The 14,231-nt window shown below is 39.1% G+C and overlaps 1 protein-coding gene across 3 annotated transcripts in view; it reads left to right on the top strand.

Moving 5' to 3' along the window:
- The window catches only part of STX18 (syntaxin 18), a 152,745-nt gene extending 138,691 nt beyond the window's left edge, over positions 1-14,054 (top strand). For all 3 annotated transcript variants that reach the window (XM_048942152.1, XM_048942151.1, XM_048942149.1), the window contains 6 exons: positions 1,261-1,376; positions 5,718-5,806; positions 9,715-9,773; positions 10,123-10,192; positions 10,774-10,854; positions 12,565-14,054. In XM_048942152.1, coding sequence (XP_048798109.1) covers positions 1,261-1,376; positions 5,718-5,806; positions 9,715-9,773; positions 10,123-10,192; positions 10,774-10,854; positions 12,565-12,660 — 511 coding nt within the window. In that variant the 3' untranslated portion in view covers positions 12,661-14,054. The remainder of the gene's footprint in view (positions 1-1,260; positions 1,377-5,717; positions 5,807-9,714; positions 9,774-10,122; positions 10,193-10,773; positions 10,855-12,564) is intronic.
- Positions 14,055-14,231: the final 177 nt, after the last annotated feature.

The raw sequence follows: 14,231 nt of genomic DNA, 5'->3' as shown, positions 1-14,231 counted from the left end.
CTAAAATCAGCTTGATTTGATTATATTTTGAATTAATGTTTTAATAGTATCAGAATTATAATTTGAATGGTATGGACACCCAGAGAAGTTTTTTGGTTTCTTCCTTGGTATTCAGCAAACCTGAGTGAGGAGAGATGAGAAATTCTTGCTGTGAAATAACCAGAAATCAGACTTGCAGAGTTTTATGAATGCATCCTGTTATTTTCTCCTTGTTTAAGTAAAGTAGTCAGCCAGTGATGACTAATGCATGATACTGTTTTTGTCAGAATTTTCTGAGTTAGAATTTAGATGCAATACAAAGGAGGAAAGCCACAAAATGCAACACCTTCTGTTGAGCAGCAGGAGAAGGTTGTAGATCATAATGAGATTAACTGTTGATTACATTTGAGAGGGGAGGAAGTGATGAAGGTGGCACAGCAGGTGTCACCAGATGCAGCGGGTTATTTCTTGGTGCTTTTCTGTTGTTGTTTCTTTAGCTTCTCCATCAGCATAATTGCTAAGCATTTAGCCATCCACTAGGTAGTTACAGAATTCATTGTAGACAACAGTAGGCCATGAAGGTTTACTAGAAAAAAACAGTATTTAGCCACTCATTTTAGACTTCATGGTGCAATGGTGAAAAATCCTTGACGAGTGCAGAAGTACTGACATGAGTACTGAATGTGCTTCTCATTTTCTGTTGGTTTTGTATTGAAATTTCATAGCAGGCACTTCAGTGAAATGTGTATCTGATCATTACATACAGTTTTTCTTTTCTTTGCTTCTAAATGGTCTGTTGTGTCTCTTGGCAGACAAGGTAAGGATTGCTCTCATCCTGGTTAAACTATTCCTTACAGCCAGTTAAATAAAATAAACTTGTTTCAGGAAAGATAACTTAAAATATAAAGTAAACTGTTAAATGATACTTGAAAAAATTAACTGGGTGAGATGGCTGTTTTTTAGTAAAAAAAAATTCAGTGTGATATGATAGATTTTTTTGAAAGGAAGTTTAAGAAAATGTCTGGTTTTCATGCTGTGGCCTTCAAAATTCTTCTCAGCTCTGAATATGTGATGTGTGTTGTTCAAGATTACGTGCATTCTTTGCTTCTGTAACAGTATTTCAGTGAAGGTTGCAAGTTCATTTTGTATCTAGACTGGGAAATCTTCATTATGAAGTCTGCAAAAGCAGGTTGAAGTGTGATGAATTTAAGTAATCTGTGTTTTTTCTTAGTTTAGAGATGCAGTTGCACTCAATTAAATTGCAGGCTCTTGTGCTTGTAGGTCCAAACTTGAACCTGAGCAGAGCAATGTATCCAAATCAGCTCTTTCTCCTGAAAAATGTTCACAGAATTCTTCAGATGAGTCTGAAGAAAAACTTTCTGCAGAGGAAAATAAAGGTAAGAATAAAACAACTACAGGCCTATTCCTGTAATTTGCACTTTTCTGTTTTCTTCTTCCCTGAGTAGATTGGACTTCTGAGAAGCACACTGTGGGAGTGAGGAAGCAGTCTTAAGCTTTCCGATGTTCTTCCAAGCAGCTAAAAAAGTCTTGCTGGATTTCCTCATTCCCTCAATAAACTCTGTGTGAACTCTCCTTTTTATTTATTTTTTCACTATCTTTTCAATTGTGAGATCTGCTTCATTTTCCAGATCCCTTTGACTGATGGCAAAGAATTGGAAAGTAGCTCAGTGACTTTGCAGTAGTTTTTAGATTTTAAGCACACAGACCTTGAGATAGGCACGTCTGCAGTAGCAACACAAAGGTAGAATATGCTCTTAAAGGGGTTTTTATGACTGGCCAGGCACAGCCTTGAATTTCTTTGCTGGAAGGGTTGCACCTTCTCTTTCAGTAGGCAGGAAATAGCCACAAGTCTAAAGCAGTATCTCTGTGCTCGCAGTCATTTCAACTGCCAGTATTGACAGAACTCAGTAATTTCTTGGTGGCTGCTTCTGAGGTTATATAAGTAAGTCTCCTGTCAGACAATCTCAGGATGGCCCTTGGTCCATTCCTGGGTGTGCACACTTACAGAATTTTATTGCAGAGTGCCCTTCTGAGTGCTACTGCTGTGCAGGTAATTTCAGGTTTCATACCTGAAGAGAAATCTTGTTTCCACAATCCTGGAGCTGTTTTCCCTGGCTTGATTTGTCCTGCTGGTACTGTCTAGAGGAGTCTGAGGTACGGTGTGATTACAGCATGAAAGTTATGTTTGGAGGGAAACAAACTGCAGCAAACGAGGCATTGCATTAGGATAATGCTTCATCAGGATAGGGAAAAGTGCACCAAATGGCTGTACTACTCTGCTGATCTGTTGTTTCTTTTCTGTTTTTTATGAAGAGTGAAGTTTCTCTGAGGAGTGACTTGCAGGTCACACAAAGGGTGGGTTCATGTGAAGGATGGGTTCATATGAAGGGTGTACTCCATTTCTGAATGAAGGCTCATTCATACTGAATTACCTCACAACATACAGTTTCTTTTTTGATATGGTATTGCTTATCTTTCTAACCAGTTTGTAGTGCAGCCTTATTGATACACATTGGGTTTTTTTTCTCCTCTCTGGAGGCTGAATTTACCATAAGAAGGTTTTGATCTGGTGTTATTTCTAGTGCTTAGTACATTTTTATAGTATGTCTTAAGAGATGCAGCACACAGGCATGTGGATGAGTTTCACCTTAACACGTTATCAGTATGTCACAGCTGTGAGTTCGTACCAACAGAAAAGGAACAGCACAGTAACAACTGCAGAGCTCAGTGCTTTCCTTGTTCTTGAACGTCTCCACAGCCTCTGAAAGCAGCGTGCAAAGCATCACTGCTCAGAAATCTGTGCCACACTGTGGGAAACATTGTTCTGTGGTTGCTCTGGACACAGCAAACCACTGTAATAAACAGAAATTAAGCTTAGTTTATTACATGTTTTGCTTACTCCAGTTTTAGTTCTTACTAGTAGTTAAAGACAATGCTGACCAGTCTTAGATGAAACTAGAAAAGTTGTATATCAACATAAATCTGCCTGAAATGGACTGTAAGTGCACACAGTGTGCATTTTGTAGCTCTGGTTCATAGAAATCAGTCTTGTAGCTTCACTGGTAGGTCCATGGCAATAACGTGAATGAGGTGATTAATGGACAAACAGCTCTGTTCAAATCTTACTGCCTTTGATTTTTCTACTTTTTAACAAGTAAATACACTGGGAAAATGTTTGTGTTCAGAAATAAGCCATTTCATCCTCAGGATGTTGGTGGTTTAGAATGTTATGGTCGTTTGTATCTCTGAAATATTGGTCAGCAGAGTGCTTGGGTTCCTTGTTTAAATGTCTCAGCTGTAAAGACAGCTCTTCTGGGAGAGGTCGTGGTCCTGTCCTTAATTTTAAAATTGTGATGAAAAGCTGGGTGTCCTCCTTGGAGTGCAAGGGCACCACTTGGGTTTTGTCTGGTGTTTTGACAGGTATAAACCAAAATGTGATACTTTTGAGACAAAGCACCTACTTATATTGGGGTTATGCTGGGCATGCCTTTGTGGTAGGAGAATTGTCTCTCTGGAGATATGCTCTGCTGGCAGTATTTGTTTGCATATTACAAATCTAATGTTTCATGTATAGAAATAAAAGTAAATAATAAGTAGCTTTTGAACTGGTCCATTGTCTTAGCAGCTGTCTTTCCTCAGCATGGAGAAGGGCTCATCTTTATTATTATTTGATCTTCAGTTTGTATCTCCATTATTAATTAACTACATCTACTTCAGCAAGTGAAACACAGTTAGCTCTTTTCTCTGTCTGGATTTTGCTGGATGAATTGTAGAAAAGCATTGATGTCAGCTCCATGAAAGCTGCAGAACACCTTTCAAAGTGACCAGAAACGTACCATTGTGACAGAATGCAGCTCTGGGGACACGTGTCATTCTCACTTACCTCTTACTTGGGTATTTACTTATTAGCAATCACATTGGATACAGGTGCTGTTTTTTAACAGTGCTGACAGTGCCTGAAAGTAATTGGTTCCTCTGGGATAAAACAGGAATATAACTTATTTCTTAGCTCTGTAAACTAATTATCTTCTTTTCTTTGAATCCAACATATTTTGATATTTGTTTACCTACTCAATATTTTTAGATGATAAGTTTTGAGTCTCTGTGAAATAGATTGAAAATACTGATGATGCCCAGTGGAAAACAACAGGTTGAATCCTTTCTGTACAATGTTTAGAAATGTTCTTGGTTTTTTTTTCCTTATTACTTGTAAGAAAGAACATTTTATTTAGAGACCATATCCTTCATTTGTAACATTCTTACTGTTTATCCATCCTGGTTTGGTTTTTGGGAATCAGAATGTCCAGCAGTGCTCTCTTACAAAATGTATTTTTCAAAAGTTTTTACAAATATTCTGATGAAGGATTAAAGGGGAAAATTTCTTCTTATAATACTTTCAACATATTTTACATAAATAGGACTGCTTCTCAAGAGAGCTAGTGATCTGAATGGTAACCAGTACTGCTTATGCAATAGAAAAAGAAGTATTAAAGGTTTAAAAACCCATAGCAAAACAAATGACAGGACTTGTAAATGCTTTAAAAACAAACAAAACCCAGGAAAACCAATGACCCCCCCCCCCCCACCCCCCCCCCAAAAGCAGGAGAACAAGTAGAATAAATAGAAAGCCTGAAAGCTATAAAGAAGTGAAAACTAAACCTGACTGTATTTTAATTTGCAATTTACAACTGATAAGTTAAAGCAAGTTCAAATTTGAATTCATTTGCGTTTGGTACAAATCTCTGTTTTTGGGTTTGTAAAAATGCCTCTGAGGGGAAGGAGGCCTTCTCAAGGTTGCAATATTACTGTCAGTTTAAACCAATGTTAGAGCAGCTTCAGAAGCAGTAGGTTCCTGCTGTAAAGTTCCTTTTTGTTCCCATTCTAACTTCCTTGTCTATAATTAGAGGTATATAATTAAGCCTAAAAATAAATCTTCTAGAAGGGAATATCCTAGAAATAGCCATTGAAGATGTTTTATGCCCAACTCCTGCTAAGATTTATGCAGATGATTAGCTTTAATCAAAGGGAAAGTGCTGGTGAAATCAGTGGAGCAGCTCTGATGTGTAGGGGTTATTTTGTGGGTTCAGAACTGATTCTGTTACATGGAGGAAGGCCCCTTGCCCAGAGTGCTGTGGGATTTGCCCTGTGAAATGCAGTCTTAACAGTATGTGGAAGCCAGATTTCTCTTGTCAACTAAGCTCAAAATGTCTTTGAGATTCTGTTTTTATATTTGAAGAGTGAGGAGCTGGTGGTTCTATCAAATCTCATTGGAATATAGTAGCTCTGCACATAGGCTGTCATTTTGAAAATTGTTTTACAATCATAGAATGGCTTAGGTTGGAGGAGACCTTAAAGATCATCTAGTTCCAATTCCCTGCTGTGGGCAGGGACTCCCTGGTTTTGTTCTGCGTTCAGATGCTATGGTATATTCTGCCCTATTAAGTCTCAGTCCATTGTGAGTTGTTTTACATCTGTTAGTGTCAGTATTTTATTCCAACTCCTCATAGTCCAGAAATTCTCATGTACGTGTGCACCTCTGCCCTAGTTTAAAAGTTAGAGGCCATTGGTGTAATTTTGTTCTATAACTGTATGCTCAATTTCAGATAATGAGAAATGCTATCTGATGGTTTTATCAGAGCTCAGAAATAATGAAAAATGCCTATTGCTTCACTGCTCACTGTCCTGCATTGTCTCAAACTGTGGTTGTTCTGTTACAGACAGGAATCTGCCCGACGCTCAGTCTAACCTTGGGCTATGGGGGGATGGTAAAGGTGAAGATGAGCTGTCACCTGAAGAAATACAAATGGCAAGTATGCATTTAGTCTCATTGTCCATTTTGTTGTGCTTCCTGCTGTGTTCATGTGTGCTAAGAAAGTTCAGAGTCATACAAGTTCGTTTACAGCTTTCATGTGATGCAGAGCCATGACGCAATACACGTTTTGTACACAGATTCCTGGTTCTTCTAGTAGCCATTAAGACTTAAAATTGCTATGAAATGTGTTCATGCAGCCATGCTATTTTCATGGAATCATAGGATCACCAAGATTGGAAAAGATCCAAGGTCATCCAGTCCAACTGTCCACCTGCTTCCAATATTTTCCCACTAACCACGTCCCTTAGTACCACATCTCCATGTTTCTTGAACACCTCTAGGGATGGTGACTCCACCACCTCCCTGGGCAGCCTGTTCCAGCACCTGACCACTCTTTTGGAGAGGAAGATTTTTCCTAATAGCCAACCTGAACCTCCTCTGGTGCATTGTGAAGCCATTCCCTTTGGTTCTATTGCTAGTTATGTGGGAGAAGAGGCTAACACCTTCCTCACCATAACCTCCCTTCAGGTGGTTATAGAAAATGATAAGGTCTCCCCTGCGCCTCCTCTTCTCCAGACTGAACAATCCCAGCTGCCTCAGCCTCTTCTCATAAGATTTGTGCTCCAGACTCCTCCTCACAGCTTTGTTGCCCTTCTTCGACCATTCTCCAGGGCCTCGATGTCTTTCTTCTAGTGAGGAGCCCAAAAATGAATATAAACTCAAGGTGAGGCCTCACCAGAGCCGAATACATGGAGGTGATCAGCTCACATATCCTATTAGAAGTGTCCTTTGAAATAAAAAATGTTTTAGAAATTAGAAGTTTTATTTGCTTTCTTAGGAAACAGTAGAAGTCAAAGCAACATCAGGAATGAGCAGTAAAGGTTTTGTGAGTAGATCTTTTTACTTAGGCTACTTCCGGAAGACAAATAGTTATTTTTTATTCCTCTTTGTTAGGTTTATCAGAGTGACTTTATTGGAAAGAATAGCTATAAGCCTTCCATCACAACAGAATCTCATTGACTTTGCCTTTTCTGCATGTCTCCCATTATCAGCTGTATTATGCATGGGTTTAATCCATTTCTGTTTGTGACTGATAGGCTACAACATCCAACATACAAGTGATTGCTGGCAGCCTGTCTTACTTTTTGACATTCCTGTAATTGTAATGCATGCATTGCATTGTTTCTATACAGAAGCAAAGCTTCTTTATAAATAGCCTGTGGGTGAACAGTTTTCAAAATGGTGAGCTGCAGTGCAGGGTTGCTGCAGTATGAAAACCTGAAGCTCCCTTGGCAGTGACTGGGATGTTGCCAAGCAGAATTGTGCATCACTTCCCATCACAGATGAGTAAGTCGCATGAAATTATGGTTTATCAAAGAGAGCAGGTTGCTTTTGATGCTATCACATTGTATTTGAGAACGTGTTTGAAATCAGAAGGCTTAGTCCTGCTTTCTGTTTTCTTTTTGAGCAGGATTCGTTGGATATAGCTGTTGTTCTGTGCTTGTGCACAGTGTTATTAGTCTCCAGGGGATCAGGAGGAAAAGCATCAGAAGCACCAGCTCTGAAAGGGCATAACTAAAAACTGACTACTGAGTGTGCTGGATTGCTTTTTTTAGGCTTCTCTGTAGTAAGTTTTAAATGTGTTACATCTCTTGCCGTGGTTCTTCAGGAATGAATGCATTTCTTTTTTATGGAATCCATTTTATATGGATTATATATTTAGGGGACCCTTACTGCCCGTTTTACCAGATCCTGCTACTGTGCCATTTGGTTTGTCTGCCACAATTTCAAATAGCAGACTATTGGGCAGTTTAAAAAGCAGTTCATGCCAGTGGAAGATTTTATCAAAGGTTGTTTGCTTTTTTTGTTTTGTTTTGTTTTTAATAGAACTTTCTTAATTGGATTTGTGCTGTTTGTAAGGGGTTAAAAGCATTCATTCTTTCTTTCTTTAACATTCACCTTCTGAATTAGTTATTATCTCAGTTTTGCTCAGGGATATTTTGGGGATATTTTGATGCTGAATATGTGTGCAGAAATACTTATTTCTTACAGAAATCAGGAAAACAATTACAGCTTATTGGCTCTGCTCCATCCCTCCATGTCCATGCAGTCGACTCAGTGCTAACCTGCATGGATTTGTTCACTGCTTTGTTCTGAGGTGGCTCCCTTAAAATCTGAGACACATCAGAGTGAACATAAAGGAGTTCAGTGACAGAAAACTTCTAACCATGTGCTGTGTATTGGTTGATTATGGTTTAACAAATGCTCTGTAGGCAGACACTGCAGCTTAGCTCCCAGTATCCACACTACCTTGGTTCAGTTGTGCCAGGCAGCTGCTGTGGTGGGCTTCATTTTACTAATTCAGCAGTTCAGCAGCATCATCTGGTTCTCTTGCAAGCTGAAGTGTTGGGCATTAGCTCTAACGTTGAGCAGGTCCTACTGCACACACTGCAGACCCAGTCTGACTTGTGAGCAGGGCTGCATTGCTGACAACACACTGCTGTGTCCCAGAAAGGACATCCAGACCAGGGTATCCTCTTCTCAGCCACCTTGCTATGCTGATTCTGTTAATGAAATTGGAACTTGATTGAATTACACCAAAATCCCAAAGCTAGTTCAAACTAAGTAGATTAACAGCAGTAGAATTGGGCTTGCTGTCTTACATAGATCCAGTGTCAAATTCTTTGGGATTTTAATCCTGTTTTCTGGTATTGGGGCTGCTGTGTTCCTCTCAGGATGTGGAAGTGAAGCTTCTTAGAGTGCATACTAGGCAAGAATTTCAGGTGAGGTCTGTCCTGCATCTTGCTTCTGTATAACCACAGAGACTGGTCTGTCTTAGTTTGTGAGAAATGTACAAAGACCTGGGAGTCCTTGCTGTTCCTGAGGCTCTGGCCATGTAGAATGAATTGGCAGAACACCTCGATTCACCCCCACCCCCCCTCCCAAACTGGGCAGGTGACCTCTTCCACAGGAAGCATCCTGCTGCTCCTGATGGCAGGAACCTGTGGCAGGAGCAGGCTGCAGGAAGCTCTGAAGGCGTATTGCTGTATCCTGTGCCTGCAGAAGAGGCAGCAGCACAGCTCCTCTGTGGCTTGAACAGCTCTGCTGGAAGGGCTGCAGGACCAAATTCATGTAGGCATCTGGAGAACTCCACCTCACAGTGCCCTGTCTTGAAAGCACTGTCCTTACAATGCTGTTTCCGACTAACTCCACTATGTCACATTAAGTGTCTCAGCTGTGTTCTAACAGTGTGTATTTTGTTGCAGCAGATTGTGTCATTGTACTTGTTCCATAATGAATCCCAATTGATCTGACAGTGAAGTACATCAGGAAAATCAAAGCTTGTTTTCCTGCATAAAGTCTACTTAGCGTGGCATTTTTCAAATACAAGCATGAGAGTGTATTTAAATGTTTCATTGATTACTTGGGAGTTTTAAATGAGAGAGATTGGCTGGGATAACTGAAGTGAGGGCAAAGCATTTGTAAAGTATGAAGTATCAGATGGCAAAATGCTTCATAGTGTAGTGAAATCTAAAAGCTGTAATTTCATGCCATGAGTAGTACGTGAGTGAGGTGAATGATGGTGTAAAGACAGAGCACCACATGCTATGAAAGCTTTCCCTACTCAAGGACTAAAATAAAAAAGACAAGTTTAAGGCAGTACATTTTCCTCAGTGCAGAACTCTTGTGCCAACTGCAGGTTAATTTTGGGTCTGGCTCATAACAGTAAGAAGCATTACAGTGCTTGATGACGGATGTGCAGGCTTATATTGGTCACTTAGGCTGATGGTGGTAATTCTGGAAGAGCTTTGTGAAGAAAGGGGAAGGGTGGGTGGGTGCTGGAGAAAGTTCATTGAGTCCAGGCATGTGAACTCTGAGACTGACTGCTTCCTTTCTTCCAGTTTGAACAGGAGAACCAGAGGCTGGTTGGTGAAATGAATAACCTGTTTGATGAAGTCAGGTATGGTTTTCTGTTCCTTGGACAGATAACTGCTGTAACCAGGATAACATCCATGCACTGTGACTGCTGTGGGACACTGTGCTGCAGGGGCTTACCTACCTGTATGGATTTACATGTCCTGTTCTCTCACAGTGTGAAGACAGGTTCCAAATTTACATTAAAGTTACTCAAAATAGTGCTGGTTAAATGTGGAAGGTTTACATTCTCTCTCAGCTAAGCTGTAAAAGAGTGAGCTGTCTGTTGCAGATGCAGTGCTAGGGGAGGTGCTTATCGGATGGAGAATCTAAACCTGAGGCAGGGAGAAATTCTTGTGTGAGCTTCTAACGGAGTATTTCTTTTCTTTGCCAAGGCAAATTGAAGGAAAAGTGGTAGAAATTTCCAGATTGCAAGAGATATTCACTGAGAAAGTCTTGCAACAGGTTAGTAAAACTTGATGTTACTGTAGCAAATACTGCTTTAAGGTTTTCCTGGGTGTATTTTGCTCTTGGTTCTATGCAAGATTTAAACACAAGATTAATGATTTTTTGACATAACTGTGAAGGGAAAGGTTTTTTTAGGGTTTTCTTTTTAAGCCAAAATCCCGAATGGTAACCAGTACTGTTACATGCTGGTGCATACTGGAAATGGAAAATGCAATGTCTTGGACTGATCTCTCTGAAAATTAGTGTTCTGTCGGGTGTGTTATGTAACAGCAGATTTCTGTCAGTTCCAGAGGAACTGTCAAAAATGAGACAGCTTACATTTGATTGTAGGTAAGCAGGGGACTTTCTATTGATCTTGGTGGCCTCAGCTCAAACTCATAAAGACACAGATGATTAAAAAATTACAGCTTAATTACTTCTGTGCCTTTGCTTCGCTGAAGGCAGCATAAATGAAGCTGCAATGTTAATAAGATCAGATTTTATTTTACTTTTGAGTTCTTTCCAGACCCTTACTGGTGTTTTTGTTTTTTTTCTCTCTAAGCTTTGTCAGTGTTTCTTATTTTTATTATTCTTAACAGGAAACTGATATTGACAATATCCATCAGTTAGTTGTGGGCGCAACAGAGAATATCAAGGAAGGCAATGAAGACATAAGAGAGGTGATGTCTCTAAACAATGTTTCTAAAATTGACTTCTTTCTCCTACAGTTCAGTTTTGCCCAAGTGTTACTCCAACAAGCTGTGCACACAGCACGTTTAGTGTGTATTGTGGTACTGGGATGGGATTTTTTGAAAAGCTGTGAAGAAACATAGCTGACTTAGTTTGTGCTGCTTGCCTTGCTAACCATGACTGAGTAACTGTATGGGCCAGCTGAAATCTGCTTCGTGTTACCCTGTTTTGAAGCAAACATCTCCCTGTGTGCATTCAAGCACCTCTGAAGTTTGTGTCCTTTTGTTGGTTTTGTTTTCCAGTTTCTTTAGCTTAAAAAAAAAAACAAAAAACAAAAACGTTTTTTGGGCCTAAAAGACAGTACTGGGACTGTTGAAACTGGAGTTCAATGTTAAGCTTTATCAGAAGTCTCCTTACCATGCTGACCACATCTTGCATGTGCCCAGTAAACAACTCTGTCCCATTGTCCTACTGATGAGAATGAGATGATGATTTATTCAGGAACTGGGACTTCAGTAACAACAGTTCCTAAATTGGGCTCTGGAGTAAATAGCTCAGTTTCCTGTCCCTTTTCTTTTTATTTTTTTTCACTCTCTCATGAAAGTACACAGAGTATGTAGTTAAAGAATGCATTACCTACTACTCAGCTAGTCAGAAGCATGCATCAAAAATATATTGGCAAGCATGACTTAGCTACTTAAAACTTCTGGCTTGGGAACTTGTTTCCACATTTCTTAGCTTCTTCAAGCAGTTTCTTCCACTTCTAGTATCCTTTTCAGTGGCTGTCCACAAGGTGTGGTGGTATGGCACATGGTGGGGAAGATGGGAGGGATTTTTTAGTTGTGGTGGTGTTTTTATTTTCTTTTTTAAAACTAAAATCAATAGATATACTAATGTTTAGCATACAGTTACTGTGCCATTAAATTGTGATTAAATACCTGACTTCAGGTAGGGCACTTGAAGGGTACAGAGATGGCAATGGATTGTCCCAGTGTTTATGGTCAAAGATTGGTATTTACAGCATGGCATCGACTTATTTTTGTAGGCAGAACCAAGTTTCTCAAACTACACTGAGAAACAGTAGAGAAAGGTCATATACAAAACACTCCTATTACTGTTTTGTCCACGTGAAAAATTCTGTACTGTGCAAAAATCAGAAAACAGGTCCCTATGATCTGCCAGCCTAAATTTTTGGAAGGAAAACTCTAGGAAAAATTTGCTCTATCTTGTTTAGTTTAGTTTAGTTTAGTTTGTTTAGTTTTTGTTTAGTTGGTCTTTGCCCTGCTTGTTCTGAGACCAAAACCCAGCCTTTACAAAGAGCTGCTCTCAGACTTTCGTGTTAGGCATTTGTTTGTTTTTCAATTGAAGAATTCATTAGAGAATTTCACTTTCAGAACTTACAATTAACCTCTAAGCGTGTACATTTTGATTTAGTTCTTTGTTTTATCTGTATTTCTATTGTGTGCAATCTGAATGTTGTTTTTTTCTTTTTGAATCACCATCTTTAAGACTCAGAGAGAAACAGTGTGATAAACTTAGAGAAGTATAACCAAGCTGAATGTTACCCACCTGAAATCAAGGGCAAGCTTTGTTCTTGCAGTACACACTGAAACCACTGACAGTCATCTTGGGCTGCCTTTGTGGAAATATGTACTGTACCTTTACCAGTGATGGTAACCAAGATAACCTTTTTCTCACAGGCAATCAAAAACAACGCTGGATTTAGAGTATGGATCCTTTTTTTCCTGGTGATGTGTTCATTCTCTTTGCTTTTCCTGGACTGGTATGATAATTAATTAAAAATACCATGTTGTCTACATGCTTGGTAAAATCTCATGGCTCTTTTTTTCTTCTGTTGAATGGAGTATAGGATATACCTGTATATTTTATGCATTTTTTTCATACTGCTATGATGGAAATATTTTCTAACAGCTAAGCACAACCATATGTCCCTTAAGGCAGAGAGAGGGTAGCATTCATTTTAAATCCCTTTATCAGATCTGAAACCACACTTAATCCTGCACACTTAAACCTCTGAAAGAACTCCTAAGAAAACTGCAAGCTGGAGCACAGCTAAAGGGAAAATTAAAAAAAAAAAAAGAAAAAAATTCTACCATTGTCAGAGTCAACCCACATCTCTGACGCTTTAAATCCAGCTCCCAGTGCACAGAACAGATCGAGAGAATTGTTGCTGTGTGCAAAAGCATCTACACTGTCTCAGGCTTTTATTTAATCATACTACTTCAGTACACAGTGATCATTTTGCAGATGTATTATGACCTCTGCTTCTAATCCTTGGAAACTGTTTTGTCATGTTGATTTAATAATAATCTTAAAAATCAGCTACAGAGCTTTACTGTGGGGTGCGAAGAGAAAAAGCAATGCAGCCAACCAGACTGCTGAAAACAGATGGTCTGAGTGCTGGAACAAAGCCAAAGGATAGACAATATTAAAGCCAAACCCTTCGAAGTACTGAACTTGGGAGCAATTTGTTAACTAAAGAAAGTCCCCAAACCAACTGTAGATAAGAATCAGTAAACTTCATCCTGTTAAATCAGAGGAAAAACTCCTTTGGCTCTTGAATGCAGAGCAGTCACTGTCTCTTAGATTGTACAGCTCCATGTTTTGTGATGTTTGTTGTCATGAGAGAAGTAAGGTTTCTTATCAGTACTTACTTATGCATTAAAGCTGTTCTTAGTATGCTAAATTTTAAAGGAGGATGTACTGTGGATCATTTCTATGTAGGACAGTCCTGGGGAAGAAAACTTTCCCTCTTGTAACATCTGAATGGCTTCTGTAACTGCGGTGATCAACAACTGTTTTGTTAACTCTCTTCTGACATGCACATCCAACTTACAGGCATATGTAACGAGCAAATCATGCTTTACAGAGTGAAAATGTCAAAAGTTACATTCAATAAAGTATAAGCCTACTGGAAAATGCAACTGGGTAATTTTGAAAATCTGAACATAAGTCTGTAGTTTTTAAATGCAAAGTAACATTTGGCACATAACTTAATGCTTTTAAGCATTCCACCTACAATTACTTAAAAATCCCTTTATGAGTACTACTGTGTAATTCATACTTCAAATTAAGTAATAATGGTTCTTTTTACTGTACTGCTGAAAGAAAGGCTGTTGATAATGTGATTCTACTGGAGAAAAATAAAAGCAGAGCTGACAATGTTCTACTCTGCATCCTGATGTTTTTCCTTCATTTTTGTGTAGTCTCTATCAAGGGAACTTCTTGACATGTCCACTAGAAGCTGTTGCATTTAATAAAATGAAAAAGAAAGGGTATCTGCTTACCCACATACTTCACACCCTTGTCTGTTAAATTAATGATGCCTTCTTTTGTAATGCATTTA

This window comes from Lagopus muta, chromosome 4, assembly GCF_023343835.1.
Source record: "Lagopus muta isolate bLagMut1 chromosome 4, bLagMut1 primary, whole genome shotgun sequence".
NCBI lineage: Eukaryota > Metazoa > Chordata > Aves > Galliformes > Phasianidae > Lagopus > Lagopus muta.
This window is presented reverse-complemented; position numbering and strand designations above follow the sequence as displayed.